At 35.6% G+C, this 17,385-nt stretch overlaps 1 protein-coding gene across 6 annotated transcripts; it reads left to right on the top strand.

Moving 5' to 3' along the window:
* Positions 1 to 5,644: 5,644 nt before the first annotated feature.
* Positions 5,645 to 12,705, top strand: LOC145642068 (uncharacterized). 6 transcript variants are annotated; one of them, XM_081693150.1, is made up of 9 exons: positions 5,646 to 5,830; positions 6,391 to 6,547; positions 7,865 to 7,973; positions 8,083 to 9,936; positions 10,034 to 10,092; positions 10,187 to 10,409; positions 10,489 to 10,863; positions 11,147 to 11,341; positions 11,783 to 12,705. In XM_081693150.1, exons 4-9 carry the CDS (start codon positions 8,154 to 8,156, stop codon positions 12,457 to 12,459), a joined length of 3,312 nt encoding a protein of 1,103 aa, XP_081549276.1. In that variant the 5' UTR covers positions 5,646 to 5,830; positions 6,391 to 6,547; positions 7,865 to 7,973; positions 8,083 to 8,153; the 3' UTR covers positions 12,460 to 12,705. The 6 variants fall into 6 exon arrangements, with proteins under 6 accessions (XP_081549278.1, XP_081549276.1, XP_081549277.1 ...); XM_081693151.1 differs by lacking the exon at positions 7,865 to 7,973 and having other exon boundaries at positions 6,407 to 6,547; XM_081693148.1 differs by lacking the exon at positions 7,865 to 7,973.
* Positions 12,706 to 17,385: the final 4,680 nt, after the last annotated feature.

Genomic DNA, 17,385 nt, shown 5'->3' with positions numbered 1-17,385 from the left:
TTTATCAGGCTTAGTTGGTCTCTTTCTCGGTGGCGGTTTTTTAACCATCATCCAATCACCATAATCATGCTTTTCAAATGTAGGAGTACATTTAGAATAATTCTGATAGTCTTGAGCATTGTGCTCCAACTGATCATTCCCATTAGCCTCATTGAGAATGCATTGATCTCCATTGTGGCCAATTTTGCCACATTTGAAACATATCATGCGCAACCCTTCATACTGTATTTGCCACACCTTTCCTTTTAGCCAAAATTTGGACAGAAGAGGTTTAGTTAGATCCAGCTCTACGCTTAGTCTAGTAAATTGACCTCGTTGAGCCATTGCGGTGTTGTTATCAATTCGGACTACTTTGCCAATCTTTCCACCTATCATACGTAGAAACTCTGTATCAAAGTATTCTACTGAGAGGTGGGGGATGCGAACCCACGCTGTGAGGAAGCGCATTGGAGCATCATCCGGTATAAAATCAGGCACCCATTTCCGGATGGTTAAATAGTTATCATCCAGCATCCAGGGTCCTTGGGTGACTACATGATTGTAATCTTCCATACTTGAAAATCTGGCAATGAAATAATCATGCCCAATATCAGTGAGTACCAATCCCCCTTTTAGCTCCCATTTTCTTTTCAATCTCTTCATAAGAGACATATATCCAATCTTCCCATTGAACATTTTGATGATCAGAGTATGTTTCCATGGTTTGCGCAACCTGGCTTTCTCCTCCTTAGATAACAAAATGACCGGACATTTTGGATCTTCCAACATTCCTTCCGGGGGTTCATCATCATCCGAAACATCATCATCCTCTAGAGGCTGGATTATACGGCCATTAGTAACGCCCCCTCTACTCAATTCTGCATTTGCAACCAAATCTCTAAATGAGACAGTATTAGGAACAGGAGGAAAGAATTGATTTTGCACATTAGCAGTGGGGATAGGCTGAGTATTATTAAAACTAGATTGATTTATTTTTCTTTTTGGTTTTTTGATGGAGCGAGAAATTAGGTCTTGTTCCTCAGCGGTGGTTTTTTGGACGAGAGAGTTTTCAGCCATTTCTTAATTACATTCACCTATAGTTGATAGCACTACGTTGTAGACTTGTAGACAAGTTATTGTTTAGTTTTGACTTTGGTTAAACATATAAAAGTCAAGGTTTCTATATGCTTGAAATGATGGGAAAAAGTATCAAATATTTAATTTTTTGAGAGAAACAATGTAATATTTGTAATGGGATTCAAGAACATGTAATAATGAAGGTATAACTATTCACAATCTTGATTAATATAATCAATTAATTAATATACTTGGATAAAAAAAAAAAAATATTGCAATGTCAATAGGGCCATAGGAATGAGTAGGCCCCCTTTTTTTTCTTTTCTTTTTTTTTTTTTTTTTTTGAGCAACTAGTAATAAAAAAATTTAATGTGTTAAAAAGCTTGATGTTTGCACCATTGTATTAATGTCATATCTCTAAAATTTTAAAAGATATATATAAGAAAGAAATTAAATCAAATTTGTTTATATCACTTGCTTATGTGCCATTATGTATATTTTTTTTGTTGTAATAAAAATCTAAATCTTTCCCCTTACATTTAACTTTGTAAATTCAAAAATAAAGAATAATGATTTTTCGTGAACTAATATTTACGTAATAGACCGGTAGTTTTGACTAACAAATAATACATTCAAGTTCAACCGTTTCTTGCTTAATAAAATTCTCTTGTACATACAAATACATATGATTGATGAAATAGTCTTAAATATACGACACACCCACAAATAAGTGAAACATTGTTACAATATGCTACAAACATATTTGAAAAATTTGCATTGGTTAAGAATCTAAGTAAGATGGAAATTGAGAAAGGACATAGCACCGAAACGCGTAAAAAGATAGCAAATGGCAATGGTAGGACATAGATGAGACATGATATGAGGGAGGGGGTAGGTCCAATAATAATATGATATTTGTGTCAAAAAATATAATAATATGATATTGTTACTACGTACTACGACTGAGTACATCCTAAATCCAAATCCATCATATTAACGGCTTTTTTTCTTTGACCACCACTTCCATTTTAACTGTCTCACTAATGCTATGCCCATGCATAACACCATTTTTACATAACCGTGTGGGTCCCACTTTCGATTATAAATATTTTATCCAAACTTTTTACATATGGTTTCCAATAAATATTGCTCCCCAATTTTTTTTTATTAATACTTCTTCATTTTCTTTTTAATATTTTTAATGTTATGTTAATCAATGTATTATTTTAAGTAGTAATATATTAAATTATTAATCCGTAAAAATTATAGAAAGTTGATATTATGGGAGAATGTATCTGTTGAAGAATAAACCTCTCAAGTGTCAGCACATGTAAGTGTCCCAAATTATTGGTTGAAGAAGAGAGAGTTAAACGCATTATAAGGCTAGGGGGTACTCCTCCTATTGCCATATGGTATTGGGATGAAACCTCCTTTGATCTTGTGAAGTGAACTCTCTCTCTTAGTTTGTAGGTGCGGCCCAGACCCGCGTTTAACAGTATCGAACATTGCATGGTGTCTCAAGCAACTAAAAAAAGAGAGTATAAATTGAAGCAAATTTTACTAAATTATAAAAAGCTTGGTGATGCACATTCCTCATAAGCATATTAGTATTCATCTTTAAAAAAAAAAAAAAAAAAAAAAAAAAAAAAAAAAAAAAAAACGTTACGCAAGATAGCACAAGCAACATTAATCCTACAAAGTAGTATCAATAATAGTCATAGAATGCTTGACTTAAAACTTAATGGAGAGCGTTCAACTTTAATTTTCACGAGGCTTCTCTTCAATTTTGCCATTATATCCTACTAAATAAATTCGACATATAAAATAATCTATCATTGTACTCTAGCTTGAATGAAAATAAAAGAATCCTATCCAATCAAAATCACTCCAACTCTAGAGAAATATTTTCAAAATGACTTGTTTGTTACCTCTACCTCAAACATAACTTACGAACATCAATAATGCATGCATGTGTGTCAAGACTCTTAGACTCTTAGGGTCTGTTCTGATTTATTGAGCTGAACTTAACTGAACTGTTTGGAGCTGAACTGAATTGAATTTAATATTTTATGAGAAAAGGAAATTAGAAACTAAAATGAACTGATTAGAACTGAACTTAAAATAATCTGAAAAGAGCAGACCCTTAGACTCTTAGGGCCTGTTCTCATACACTGAACTCAGTTGAACTGAACTGAATTGAGCTGATCAGCTGAGCTGAACTAAACTGAACTAAAATGAAATTAATATTTTATAAGAGAAGGAAATTAGGAGCTAAAGTGAACTGAATTGAAATGAAAATAAAGAAAAGGCCCTTAGTGTGTGGTATAGTTTATGGCTTTATGCCCCTTTGTTTTATGGTCGAAGCAACTGTTACTAGGTTGTTGGGCTGTTTCATGTGATGGGCCTACTTAGGTGGACTTTTTTTGTTCTGGGCCTGTAATTATATGTAGTTATGTTGATAGGCTACCTCCTTATATGGCCCAAAGGCCACACTTGTTGGCAATTTATACTTCCCCGTTTCATAAAAAATGACTATATTTCACTTGTATAATAATTTTGACTGTCAAAATTTTAAATATGTATTAGTAAATAGTCTAAATACTATAAAAATTTAACATTTTAATAATAGATTTATATTCATTAAGATAAATCTTAAACATGTTACTTATTAAAAGTGACATTTTACGTAATATTTTATGTAATAGCAATTAGCAAACATGATATTCATGATAAATGACAAAGTGTATAAATTATTAATTATTATGCAACATAAAGGGAGTAATTGTATGGGAGGATACCGATATTTATTCATGTATAGTCTAAACGGATACGGGTTTATAATCATAAAACCCATATCGATAACATCACATAATGACATTGATATCGACACCTCTTAAGACTCAGCACTTGGCGTTGATAAATCGACACTTGGCATAAAGTGGTTTGCATGGCATGCAACCACCTGGCAGTTGAAGTCACTATAAATAGGTAAGATCATCTAAATTGAAGGGTAGCATTTATTTTTCTTTCTCTCTTCTTTACCCCCTCTCTCTCTTCATATCATATCTTCTTTCTCTTAAACACTTTCTAACTTTATCATCGGATTGGTTATCCCCGAATTCACCCCGAGGTTAGCTAATCCTCATTTCCTGTGTAGGTGCTTAGCCAGGCGATAGGGTTTTCACGGATCTCGAATACGAGCTGTCGGATCTGAACTGGAACAGTACTAATTATCGACCTTGTTGTGACAATATTGTTCTTAATGTAGGTTATATTCACCCGACTATTCACTAATATGATCTTAACAAAACCAAGATATTTTTTCTTTGAATTTATATACTTGACAAGCCTCTATTTCTCTTAAAGTTAATTTATTTGCATTTTTTTTTTACTAAACGACAAGTTTTTTGTTCGACCAACCACATGATGTGGCCATATTGGTTTATAAGAGTAATTTTTTATTTGTTGTATGAGTAACTTCATTTATTCATAAGAGTAACCCCATTTTTTCTATGACAAATTTTTATATGTGGCTGACAACCGTTAAAGTATCCCCATTTGCTCATTGCAAAATCCTCTATTGCTCAATTAATTGTGTACATAATTTGTGTTTTGCAAATTGATATTTTATTATTATTATTATTTTACTAAAACATGCTCAAGTCATTAAACTATCATAGAGTGTACCTATAAAATTACAATGCGCCCTAAAAAATTAGTGTAAAGCATAATATTATTTCAATCGATCATAAAAGTGTCCTCAACTAATTTTATCCAATTCATGTAAAATAAAACTTATCAATAATTTTAGTCGGAAAACCATATATATTCAAATAAGATAATATGACTAAAACTTCTATTTTTAGTATACTTATTACTATCCTTGACCCCTTTTAGTGTTTTACATACTTAACTTCCTATAATGGTACACTCTATCTCTATCCCAATTTATCTCTCACAGCCAAAGTTGGCTATTAAGGGGAAAACAACCACTTGGATCCTACATCTTTGAAATAAAATTTAAAAAATAATTAAACAGGTATTTTAGGGGTTCTTTGTTTAACCTTTTGCTCCGAGCCTCAAATATGTTTAAGAATGCCATAGGCTATAGCCATATGCACAAAATTATGCAAGTGAAAGAACATGCTCGTTAACTTCTAGAGTCGAGTCGAATTCGAATTGAGCCAACTCAAGTCGAGTTTTGACCAAGCTTTAACCAAGTCCAGATTGAGTTGCTCGTGAGCTGCTCAACTCGACTAACACCCCTAAGTGAGACGTGCCTCTTTTGAGTAAGACCAGAACAACACACGACATTTCAACATAGCAAATAAGACCTAACTATTATTAAACCATACAAGTTTTATTTCAATAAAACAGATGAGACCCAACTCTTTTGAGTAACACGTGTCATTTCAAGAGAGCGAATTTGACTCGTTTATTTTAGACTTGCTCCTCAACGTTTCTATTTAGTAATTAAGTTTCATTTAGACCGGTCAAATTTTATTTAATACAACTCTATTATTTACATTACCAAATACGAAAGTATTATTTTTGTGTCCAATTACGACATATCGATTTAGATTATTTCAATTCAAAAGAACGAGACGGGTAATAAAATCAATTTTCTCCCAAAGAGAGAGGGGTGAAATGCTGCATCTCCTTGCCTAAACCCCACAGAAATTGGCTCGTTGGTTCTATCAAGTTCAACAACGCCGCTGTTCTGGAGTTGTCTCTTGCCCCTCTTCACTTAGTATCTGCCCTCCTCTAGCTAAAGGTACCACCTTTTTGCTCTAAATCACTCAATTTTATTTTTTATTTTCAATTTTGCAAACCATTTACTTTGTTAATTTCTGTTCATTTTTGTATGGGATTTTTCAATTTCCGTTAATTTTGTCACTGTAATTTGTAACTGAAGGTTTTAGTTAAGGTTTAGGTAACCCTGAATTCTGTGTGAATGTTTACAGAATATATGTTTTTGTTGTAATTCTATTTAGAATAATTTATGCATTTTGATTTGGGTTCTTTTTTGCATGCTTAATTTTGTTTTTTGAGAAGTTGTGATTTCCTTGTTGTTGTTTTTTTTTTTTTTTTTTTACAACACCCAAAGGCTCAAATTTATTAAGTAATCAAGTTAGCGGAATCATTACAAATTGCCTCGAATTTCAAGAGGGTACTCTTCTAGCCAAATACGACAAACATCATAATTGTTGTTATTTTGTTGGATGATATCTAGATTATTTACTCCCTTTGTCCCAAATATATGGATCGTCATTTTTTCCTTTTATGCCCGTTCCAATTTAATTTAATTTAAGTTAATTAACACACTCAGATCAGTGTGTCTTTGCTCCAGTCTCCCTGAACCCTAGTTGGCAGCACCAACACGGCGATGGTTGAGGCGGAACCTACGAGCAAAGGAGGTATCTGAAGGCTACGGCGACAGTGGCACAAGGCCATACTGAATTCAGTATTCTGAATTTCTTATTGTATATTTGTATGTCCAATTTTCCCATTACAAGGCTGCATTTGTTTCATTTTTTTGTTTAATTATGTATGGTGATTTTAAATTTTAGATAATTAGATGGTTTTTAACGTGTGACATTGAGGTAGTTCGTAGTTTGAGTTGAAATTGATGTGAATTGAAATTGAAACCAAGATAGATATTATTGAAATTGATTGTTTTTTCCATTTCTGGATAGATGTCAATGTGTCATATATGAACCTCATTCTTGACTATTGCATTAGTGCTCTTTACATGAATTAGTTAGATGATTTTTATTATTGGACTCTTCATTTCGAAAACCGAGTCCTTTCAATTACTCGGACTCTTCATTTCACCTTAAGTACCCGGGTCGGACCCTCGACACTCAAATGTAGGTAGGGCACTTAGACAATTCATTTTAGTTCAAAATTTGGAAAATAGCCGAGTCGAACACCATGCGTACTGGAATCTGAGTAACATAGCTTTCATGCAAGTCCTCCGAATATGTAGATCAACTATATCCAACAATTTTGTTTATTTTAAAAATCTTTAATCTCTTATTACATTTAATAATCTGGTGCATCAACTAGTTTTTATATCAAAAGGGTTTCAAAACATAGTGTGAGGATTGCTTTATGAGAAGGAAGGCTTTTTTCTCTTTACTGGGCGTGATTATGCTCAATAAATGATGTACATTAGTTGCTTTGAGCCCATGGAACATGATTTATTTAAAAATTATGTATCATGTGGATAAAAGTTTTGATTTTTATAAACAAGAAGCTTTCCCAATTAATGTCCGACAATGATGGTTTCTTTTCTCTTGAAGATGATTCACTTGCTGGATTGTATTTGTTTAAAATATGCATATTGGTTTCACTTTAAGGCTATGTTTGGATAACAAAAAATGGAAGGAAAGGAAGGGAAGGGAAAGGGAGGGAGACAAAGTTCCTTGTTTGGATAATATGTTGGGGGAGGGAAGGGGAGGGGGAGGGAGGGATCCATTTTCCCTCCTCCTTTAATAAAGACCATCCCTTCAAAATTGGAGAGATTTGGAGGGAAAATGGAGCTCATCATTTCCTCCACTTTTCCTTCCTTCCCCTTCCTCCTATTTCCCTCCCTTCAATTTCCCTTCTAATTTTTTATCCAAACATAGCATAAAAGTATATCATGTTTACTCTATTTTGATTTCCTGTGAGAAGCCGGAGGGAATTGTTGCTGCCTATTTGTCAATCAATTGACTTCCATACGCTTTAAAATTCAGTTAGGATGCATTGAGATTTATGAGGAGAATTGTCATAATAATTTTGTCTCAATGTGTCATATGAATAGATTATGCACCTCTCTTTCTTGTACAACTAAAGCAAAAGCAAACCTGAGGATGGTTACTGAATTGAGATAATGATGCTGTTTCGTGTGCTGTTCCTTAAGCATATTGTGTGTGAGTTCTGGTATCTTTTTTGTTTTTAATGCTGGCGAATGCTACTCTTTATGTGGTGAGTTTCTCATTCTGAAAACATTTTGTTGACCATGGCTATCTTTTGCTGCAGTGTGGACATGCTGTTGCTGTGCTAACATTCTAAGCTGGGCCGTTCACCGTAATCTTTCTGGAAAATAAGTAATGTCGGATACTGAGAAGACTAATAAAATGTGGAGTCCAAAGCCTGTTGAACACGGGGACTCTGAGGCTGCCAAGCTTTGTATGGTTCTTCATGATTGCAAGCAATCTGTCGAGGATTCTTTGCAGCAGACCATCAGGACAAAGAAGCTTAAACATGGAAAATTCAAGGGTCATGATGGGAATTATGTAAGGCTCGGCCCTTGTTTCAAACCTGAAAAGGTTGATAAAGTGCTCAAATCACTTAAGGACTGTTTTCCGACTGAATTTACCAAGCCTCCCTTTTTGAATGAGCCAGAGAAGCTAAAGTGTGATTGGGTGAAAAGCTCAGGCAAGCCAGTCAATGGTTGGACTTCTACCATTGACACTCGACAATGGTTCAATCGACTTTCTAGCAAGCACAATAAGTGGAGGAAGATGCGTATTTATGAGTTTTTAAGGCTCTCTACATATCCTGCTTTGCCATTTTATGGTGCTTTGACTCTGGGATTACTATGTTGCTGGAACCCTTGCCTCAATGTGTTTGTCACTGGTCAAGGTTTTAAAACTATTACACTTGAGGACATAGCTTTTCTTACTGGGTTGTCTCCTGCTGGTATAGACCTCCCCACTCAAGTTCTAATAGATGGAGCTCTTGACATGGAGAAGATTACGCCATGGAAGAACAAAACAAACATGTCATATAGCTCCATTGTGGATTTTTATAACCCTGATAAGAATAAAAATCTTGAAGCTGATATCTCTAGGAAAGAAGAGGTATTGTTTATCAACCTTGCTTTATGTAAATTGATGATGTTTCCTTCTTGCAATATCAATAAAACTTTCTTGAAGCTTGCGGCAAATATTGAGGCTTCAGGACACGATCAAAAGGGAATTAAATCCTTGTGTCTTGCCCCTTTGTTCCTGGGACAAGTGTATCGATGTCTTTATCGACTTCGAACCCATGAGAAGCTTTCTACTGCTGGTGGCCCTATATGGGTCATATCTATGTGGGGACTTTTTTACTTCCCTCGTCTTGTTGAACATAAAGATGACGAAGAACTGAAAGCAGACTTTGACAAGCCTGCAGTTCTTCCTGTCCAAGAATGTTGCTGCTATGGGGAGTTGGCTATTCATACCAATTCTCCAGTGGTACATCTAGCATTTGAAGAAGTCTTACGGGGACTTTTGTTCCCCAGGCAGGCAAATCAATCTGATTGGCATCCTTTTTCTGGTGAGGACGAAATGGATATTTCATTAGAGGTAAAATCTAGGGAGGATACATTAGGGCAATGCATGAAGGCAGCAACCCCAATTTGGCTTTTAGAGATATCTTGCATGATGATCCGTGAAGAGGATGAATCGCATTGGTCATCAATTTTGTTACCTCGAGACCTCATCTGCCTCGAACCACAAGTTATTGGCATTGAAGTCTATAATCCCAATCTTGTGGCTCGTCAATTTGGAATGACTCAAGGTCTGGGCATCCCCTACTATAAGACCTTAAATCGTCCTTGGGGAACCAGACCCAATCTCTTGGACATGGCCTTGAAACCAGCGGACAACAAGTTTGCCTTCACTGAGAAATGGCTGAAGTCTTTCCCTACCTATGAGGTAAAGACTCTTCATATCATCCCTTGGTTTAGACGGGCTGAGATAGACCCAGGTTATGAGCTCTGGTGGATTGATTTTCTCAAGAGGTGTCAGCCTTCATGGCTTGAGGCTTTTGCCACTCTTATTCGGAACATCCAAGGCCCACTAATGGTTTCTTCGCCATCAACTGGCCAAGCTATGAATCCAAGGCGAAGTAATTCACTCTTACCCATCTTACCCTTATTGCTGTCAAATACTCAAATGTCTATTTTTCTATTTCTCTTTAATTCATGAGTTTTTAATAATATTAGATAAACAAAGTCGAGCTCGATTCCCTGTTGATCCTCCTCAGACAAAATCATCGAGCCAGGTACTGTAGGATCTCTTCTACCTCCTCTGTATGTCCTTTTCCTTTATTATGAATAATTGGATATTAATTCTGATATCTATGTACTTTCTTTTAGATAGAAAAAAATGCTCGAACATCTACTGCTAAGAGGGAACTGAAAAGAAAGAGTGAAAGGATCATGGCCGCTTCCACTTCCCGGCATTCAAAGAAGGCTGTTGTGGAAGAGTCTAAAGAATGTGATGATAATACTCCCCTCAGGATTTTTAGGAGGAGGCATTCTACTGAATCTACTCCATCTTTCCAGCGTTCCCTCAGGACTATAAGAAAAAAAAGAAAATGTATGCCTTAGCTTCATCTCAAGTTTTCTTTGAATTTGTAATTTCAAACTTAATTTTCACAATTTTTTCTTTGGTGCAGACAATTATCAACCAGTAGTTTCAAGGAGTTCAAGTATTGTGCTGGCCTGTTCAAATAAACCAAAAGAAATTAACGTGAAGCCGAATAATATCTCACAAACCGTTGGCCCTGATATTTATAACGTTTCCTTGAAAGTTCTCAAGGTTCTTGAGAAGGAAGTGAAAGAGGAAGCAACCACCTCTGCTATAGAGCAGGATACTTCCCATGCTACCCAAGGTATTCCAGAATGCTTAACAAAAATAATTGCTGAAGAAATAGGATTTGAAACTGCAAGTTCTGAGCCTGAGGACTCACTTGAGCCACCTCATGAGATGGTTCGTGGTTTGGGTTCTGCTAATCTCAAGGAGACATCATCTGTTCTTTCAATGGACCTAAGTACCATCTGTTATCCCTTCTTTGTTCTTTTATTATACTTCCTGTGTCTAGACTTACTAGTCAAAGTTGCGAAATTTCCAAAAGGATGCAGTAGTTATCTTCTGTAATGGTAAAAGAACTTACCAGGGAATTCATTTTTAGCATTAGTTTAGTAAATTTATTCTTCATTCTAAAAATAAGAACAAATTTGTTATTTATCTATTTATTTATTATTTTTTTAAATGTCAATTGGGATTATGTTTCTATGCCCTTCTCTCATTGTCTTCACACTTGCCTATTTTAGATAAGATGGCTTTGGAATCCCAGGAAGCCAACCTTAATAGTATCTCTCCTCAAGCTGAAGATCGCCCATCAATAGAAGTGGAGCCTGCGGAAGGCTCTGGGACGAGAGGTGCCACCACTTCAGACAATTCTCTAGCTATTGTTGTTGATGGTTCTTCCGCATTCTTGGAGATGGAGCAACCTTTTAGCCCACAAGGTATCTTTTTGAAGTTTTAAAGTAATCTATTCTCAGAATTTTCTTCTAGGAAAATTTACTGAATTCCAAACTCCAGCAGGGGTCAAGTTTTCAAACCAACTCTTATTAAGAAAATTGGGAACAAACTCCCTGAATTAGTAAACATAGTCTGCCTCCAATATTATATCATTGTGTCAATTTCTACATGAATGATGAATCACTTTTTTCATGCTTTTAATTTTGAACCAAATGCCACATGTAACCCATATGTCGAGAATGGTTCATATAAGAAGAGTATACTGTTTAATGGAAGTAGCGTTTTAGGTGTTTTCATTTATATATTTTTTACTGGGTTTTGAGAATTGTACCCCTACTTCCTGATGGTTGATGGTTTATATTCATAATTCAGACCTGGGGTAGCATTTAGTTGTCCTCAACTCTGACAATGCTCTCTTTTCTTAGGGCTCTCTTACACCCCTGAAAAGGCACTTGCTGAGGTTAATTCACTTGTATGTCTCATTGAGGATACCCTTCGCCCTGCTCCTATTCCATCAGCATTTGATGTTGAGAAAGAAAATGCAGAGAAGATTCTGAATGTATTGCAAAGCAACATGGAGAACCTCACAGCATATGCTGACCTCGCAAATCAGATAAATAAACTTGCTGTTGTGTCCCCTCCACAGTTTCAGCCTAATTTGGCTCATTTTCGGAACATTTTCTTATCGCTTCAAGATCAGCTGCAAGATATTTATAGAGATGGAGCTAGACAGACCTGCAATACCGACACCCTTCGTACCTTGAGCAGTGCTGCCAAAGAGCTTCGAGATCGTATTCAGAATAGTCAAGAGCGAATAGACCAAATTCAAGCAGAGTGTAACGAATATGATAAGGAGATTGAAGAGCTGGAGTCAAAACTTCTGAACCTGAAGCAACTAAGAGCCAGTAAACAACAAGAGCTAGCCCTAGAACAACATAAATTTGCTGATTTTTCGTTGAGTTGGTCAGTTACTATTCCATCTCTTCAAAAGCAGGCTAATATTATGGTTACTGCTCAACAGACGAAGGCAGAACGGGAATCTACCCTCAAAACTGTCAAGGCCAATGTCAATAGTTTTCTTGAGCTTTTAAGAACAATGTAACATTCTTCATTTAGAGGAAACAAAAGATACAGCTATCCTCTCTGTACTTCAGTGTAGAGTATTACATTGCTGGATGCGCCAAAATGTCTGTATTATTTTATTCAAAATGTCATAATACTTTGGCCTTGTTTGGCAATTAGCAATTAGCTTGTTAGTTGGTCGTATTAGCTAGTTGTATTAGATTATTTGACAAGTTAATTGTATTAGTTCTTTGTCTAAAAGTGTAGTGAATAATTATTAGCTGAAGACTACCTTGTGTGAAAAGAGAAATAAGGATATTGATTATGTTAATGTTAGGGTAGAAAATTTGATCTACCTCGTCACCTCGATGTAGAGTGATTATTTCACACCTACATCTACAAATCCTTCTTTCAAAGACTTGAAAATCCTCCAAACATAACTTAATTATATATTCTTACACAGTTACACTTAGTTTAGAGTCTTTAGGCTACTCATAAACCTTTTTTGGGTACCCAAACCTCTCTAATTAAACACTCCCATTAACACTAAGCCCTCGCCTATGAATAATCTTGTGTAAGATGGTTTTTATACGTACTCGCTTCTAAGATATTTTAACCAACTGCCAATATTATCAATTCTACATTACTTTTTGCAACCACTCATGGCTTATCAAGATGGTTATTCTCTTTGTCCCTATGGCTTTTTTTAGTTTTATTTTTTATCCCATTTGACTTTTCACAGTTTTTGAAATATGTCATAAAACGTAAATATCTTTAATTTATAAAAAAATGATATTTATTAAAGATGGGCACGGGCCCGTGCCGGCGGGCAGTACAGGCTCGGTATGACTCCAGCCCGGCACGGCGGCCCATTGTGTGCCGTGCCGTGAACACAAATGTTGAAAATTGGCACAACACGGCACGGGCATGATTGTCAGCACGCCGGCACATTATTTTTATTAAAAAAAAAATTAAAAAATCGTGGTGGCCTGTAACCCGACACAGCTCGCTAGGCACGTGGATCGTGGGCTGGGGTGTGACAAAACTTGGTATGATACGCCGTCATGCCGGCACGACACGAGCCCCACCCCGGCCCCCGACGGCACAACACGGCTGCCCATCTTTTATTATCACGAATAGATGTATCCAACAAGATATATTGACACTGGGCAAAAGAAATAAAGAATAGAGATTAGAGACACAGGGAGCACATTACTGTATACGAAGTCAAATATTCCCAGCATAAATCTAACGCTATCAAATTTCCCCCCTTTTCCTTTTTCCCTGTGTACTTGTATGTGTATGTGTATGTGTATGTGTACGTGTATGCGTTATTGAACAGGTATTAATGGCGGACAAACCAAGTAAAGCTTTGGTGCTCTATGGTTATGGCTTAGCACCTCACATCACCGCTTCTCACTCTTACATTCATGCTCTTGCATCCAAAGCTTGCTGTGGCTTCTTAGCCCTTGATGATTCCTCTCCTACTCCAGGTTTACCTTCCTTGATTATCATTCTCATTTCAATTTCTACATTTTTGCTTTGATTTCTTAGATACCCAGAGTTTTCTTTCACTGAGTTCAGAAAGGTTTGTCTCTATAACTAAATTTTCAAACGGTCCATGCAAAAGTTGCAACTGTGCAGAATTCAATTCTTCCCTTTCTGATATCTAACAAAAAATACGATGAAATGAAAAGACAGAACCATAACTTAATTTTTGCTATCATTTCAGAATTGCGGAAACCTTGCAATAGCAGCTGATAGATTTTTGTATGAGATAGCCTTTAAACTATGGAAGGCACCCAAGTATGGAGCTTAGAGTGTGAGCTGGAGTTTAGCTGCATTATGACATGGGATTCTGGAGCTGTATTGATCAAGAATGCAGTAAATTGAGCCACGCCCAAATGCCAATCTTATACTAATATCATCAGTTCATCACTGACCAGCTTCAGATTGACATTTCTGAAAAGCTGAAGCTAATTCTGACATGACAGCGAGACAGATAACTGATGCATCAAGTACTTTAAACGGATCTGTTGTGATAGCTATAGGAGTTTCATTTGTATTTTTATTTTTGGAATGCACTGCAATCATAACCTGATAATATGAAAAACTCAAATTTTGTTCTTGTATTTGCAACATGCTGCTTGAAATCAAACAGACAAGAGAATAAATGTCAAAGCAAAGAGAGGTTGCTCATTTCGGTCGCAACGTTTTGCTTTCATCTCAGTTATTTCTAATTTAATTTCCCCCGCTATATATGGAACGATTTCTCTAAAAATTCTTTAATTGTAAATTAATTCCCTATTTCTGTCGGTTCAAAAACTTATTCTCACAATATGGTCCACGTAGGATTGATTGAAGCTTTTTTTTTTAAAAATAAAAAATAAAAATTTAGGTTCAGTAAAGAACCGCAAATGGTAATAGTGGTTCTATACATATAAAACCGCAACTAATGTTAGCGATTTTTATATTAAGTTTTAAAAGAGGTTTCTAATACAAGAACGGCTAACGATGTTAGCGATTTTATAAGTACGGTTCTTTGTTGAACCTAAAAAAAACACAGGTTTTACCAATCTTAGGACAATATTGTGAGAATAAACTTTTAAACCAACACAAATAGAAAATTAATTGACAATTAAATAATTTTTAGGGAAATCTTCAACTTAATTAAATTGGGCCGAAACTCAAAAATCCAAACAAATTTGATATACTTCCCAAAAACCCCCCCAAATACCCCACTATTTCTTAACGGTTTTATAGTTTTAGGAAAGTTTTCATCTATGAAATTCAAAAATAAAAAAAAATCTACAAAAATTGCAATTACCGACTTAATTACCGTGTAGCTTAATCCTCAAGCTAAGGAATCATGAACTATCATTTCTATATATAATGTAATGTAGTTAGGTTCATTGATTTTTTTTCTAAATTTGTTGTTAACAAAAATTACAAAATTAAAGGCAAGTTCTTTTAGAGTGAAAATACGAAGAATTTTAGAGTACGTGAAGATACTTGATTGTGCTATCAATGGGGAAGGTACGAGTTAACAACGTTGTGATCGATTGTGAGCATCGTCAACCAACAACACGAAAGCCGAAAAATTGTACAGATATGGAGATTTTCGTACGATACGATGAGTATGAGCGTTGGGTTAAGTGTGACGAACAACTAGACGAAACAACGTCGTCTTCGTATGTCAAAACTAAAATGGAGTTACTTGGGAATTATAATCCCGTAGATTGTGAATCGTGCAAAAGTTTTTTATCGAATTATCTTACATCGGTCGTGTTTCACCCTAACCCTAATCAAGTGCTACAAGACATGTTCGAGAAGGTTTCGAGTCTTCGACTTAGGCTTGCTAACTCGAAAGTGTACGAGACTGGTGTCGTCTATGAAATTGTGAACAATATTGAGAGACATTGTATGTCACGTAACAAAGAGCGGTTGATTACTTGGGTTGATTACCGGGAGCAACAACCTCAACCACGGCGCGCAATGGAGGTGGTTAAGGAAGGGGGTTTGCCTACGGAGGGTGAGGGTTTTACGTGTGCTATTTGTCTCGATGGGGTTAAAATTAACGCAAAGAAGAGGAAGAGATCGAATTATGATGATCAAGAAGTGGCGCAACAAGAAGAGGAGTCGGATTATTGTGCTAATAAACGAGTAGTGAGATTAGTGTCATGTCGTCATATGTTCCACAAGGCTTGTATTGATCGATGGGTGAAGGATTGTGGTCATGATACTTGTCCTCTTTGCCGGAATCAGTTGCCGAATGCATCAAGATGTCGTTGTAATTGGGAGGTTTCTAAGAAGAGGGCTTTGGATAATTCCAAGGCTGTTAAAACTGATTATGATACACTATGATGTGCTTAGAAGCTCTTAGATGTATCAAGTTAAACTAAGTCGATTGTTAATTGTAATATGATATGAGTTGTATTGTTGAAAGTCCTTGATTTCATTATTAATCATGTATCAGGGGATTTTGCGAAACTAATAAAATTGTCGTTAGTTGTTAAACATAAAGATCTATGTGATCTCGATTTATGTACCTTTTCTATACATGGATGTTCTTTTAATCATATTTTCATGTCCTTTAATGTTGAATTAATAAATCCAAGGAATGAATGTCAAAAATTGAAGGTGAGTCTACCATAATCTGCAGATTTGCTATTGTGTTGTATAAGTCTAAATAAAACGTGTAGTCTTGGCTTAATATGTGCACCAATGTCAGGAAAAAGACTTATATTATGAGTACTGTATATGTTTAAGCATCAGTAAGATAGATAATTTATTGTACATATTATGCTTACGAGTGACATGACTGAATAACCAGTATTCACTAGAGTTTCTTAGAGGATTACGTTTATATGCTAATACAATTTTTCCTGCCTCTGCCAGATTCCATACTCTTCTACATAATCATCAACCATAACAGTCTGATTGTTGGAACAAAATTTCTGCGTCTTCATTGGGCATTAGAATTTTATCTGGCTAGCTCCTTCTGATCTAACCAACATCATTCAGACTCGACCTCTTGGTTTTTTTTTTCTTTTTTTATTTTAAGTAAGATACAGAAAAATTAAGAACGTCTTCTCGCAAGACTGTAGACTCGACATCATGGTAACTCATGTTAAATATGACGCCTTTGTGTCACATAAGGTAACACCTACAGTCCAAGTAACATAGTTCCCACAACAGAAACCTGCACTAAACCAAATAGATTATACTTATGTTAGATTTGCTCAATCTTAATTTCTTGACATTTGCTCATCCAAAAAGCAAGCAAGAGGAACATAAGTTTGGAGTTAAATATGGACTATGCACAATCACAACGATCAGTGTATAAGTATAACCATCTACAAGATCAAATAGCTTATAAACCTTTTCTCAGACAATGTTCTTATCATATGCCAAGAATGTAGATTCCAACAACGACCAATAAAAACGCATGATTATCTCCTTCACC

Source organism: Chenopodium album, chromosome 8 (assembly GCF_948465745.1).
Source record: "Chenopodium album chromosome 8, dcCheAlbu1.1, whole genome shotgun sequence".
Classification (NCBI taxonomy): domain Eukaryota; kingdom Viridiplantae; phylum Streptophyta; class Magnoliopsida; order Caryophyllales; family Amaranthaceae; genus Chenopodium; species Chenopodium album.
This window is presented reverse-complemented; position numbering and strand designations above follow the sequence as displayed.

Coding starts and splice junctions, on each gene's coding strand:
- LOC145642068 (XM_081693147.1), top strand. CDS start 8,154: ATGTCGGATACTGAGAAGACTAATAAAATGTGGAGTCCAAAGCCTGTT. Junction 10,093..10,186: donor AGACAAAATCATCGAGCCAG/GTACTGTAGGAT, acceptor ACTTTCTTTTAG/ATAGAAAAAAATGCTCGAAC. Junction 10,864..11,146: donor TGTTCTTTCAATGGACCTAA/GTACCATCTGTT, acceptor TGCCTATTTTAG/ATAAGATGGCTTTGGAATCC.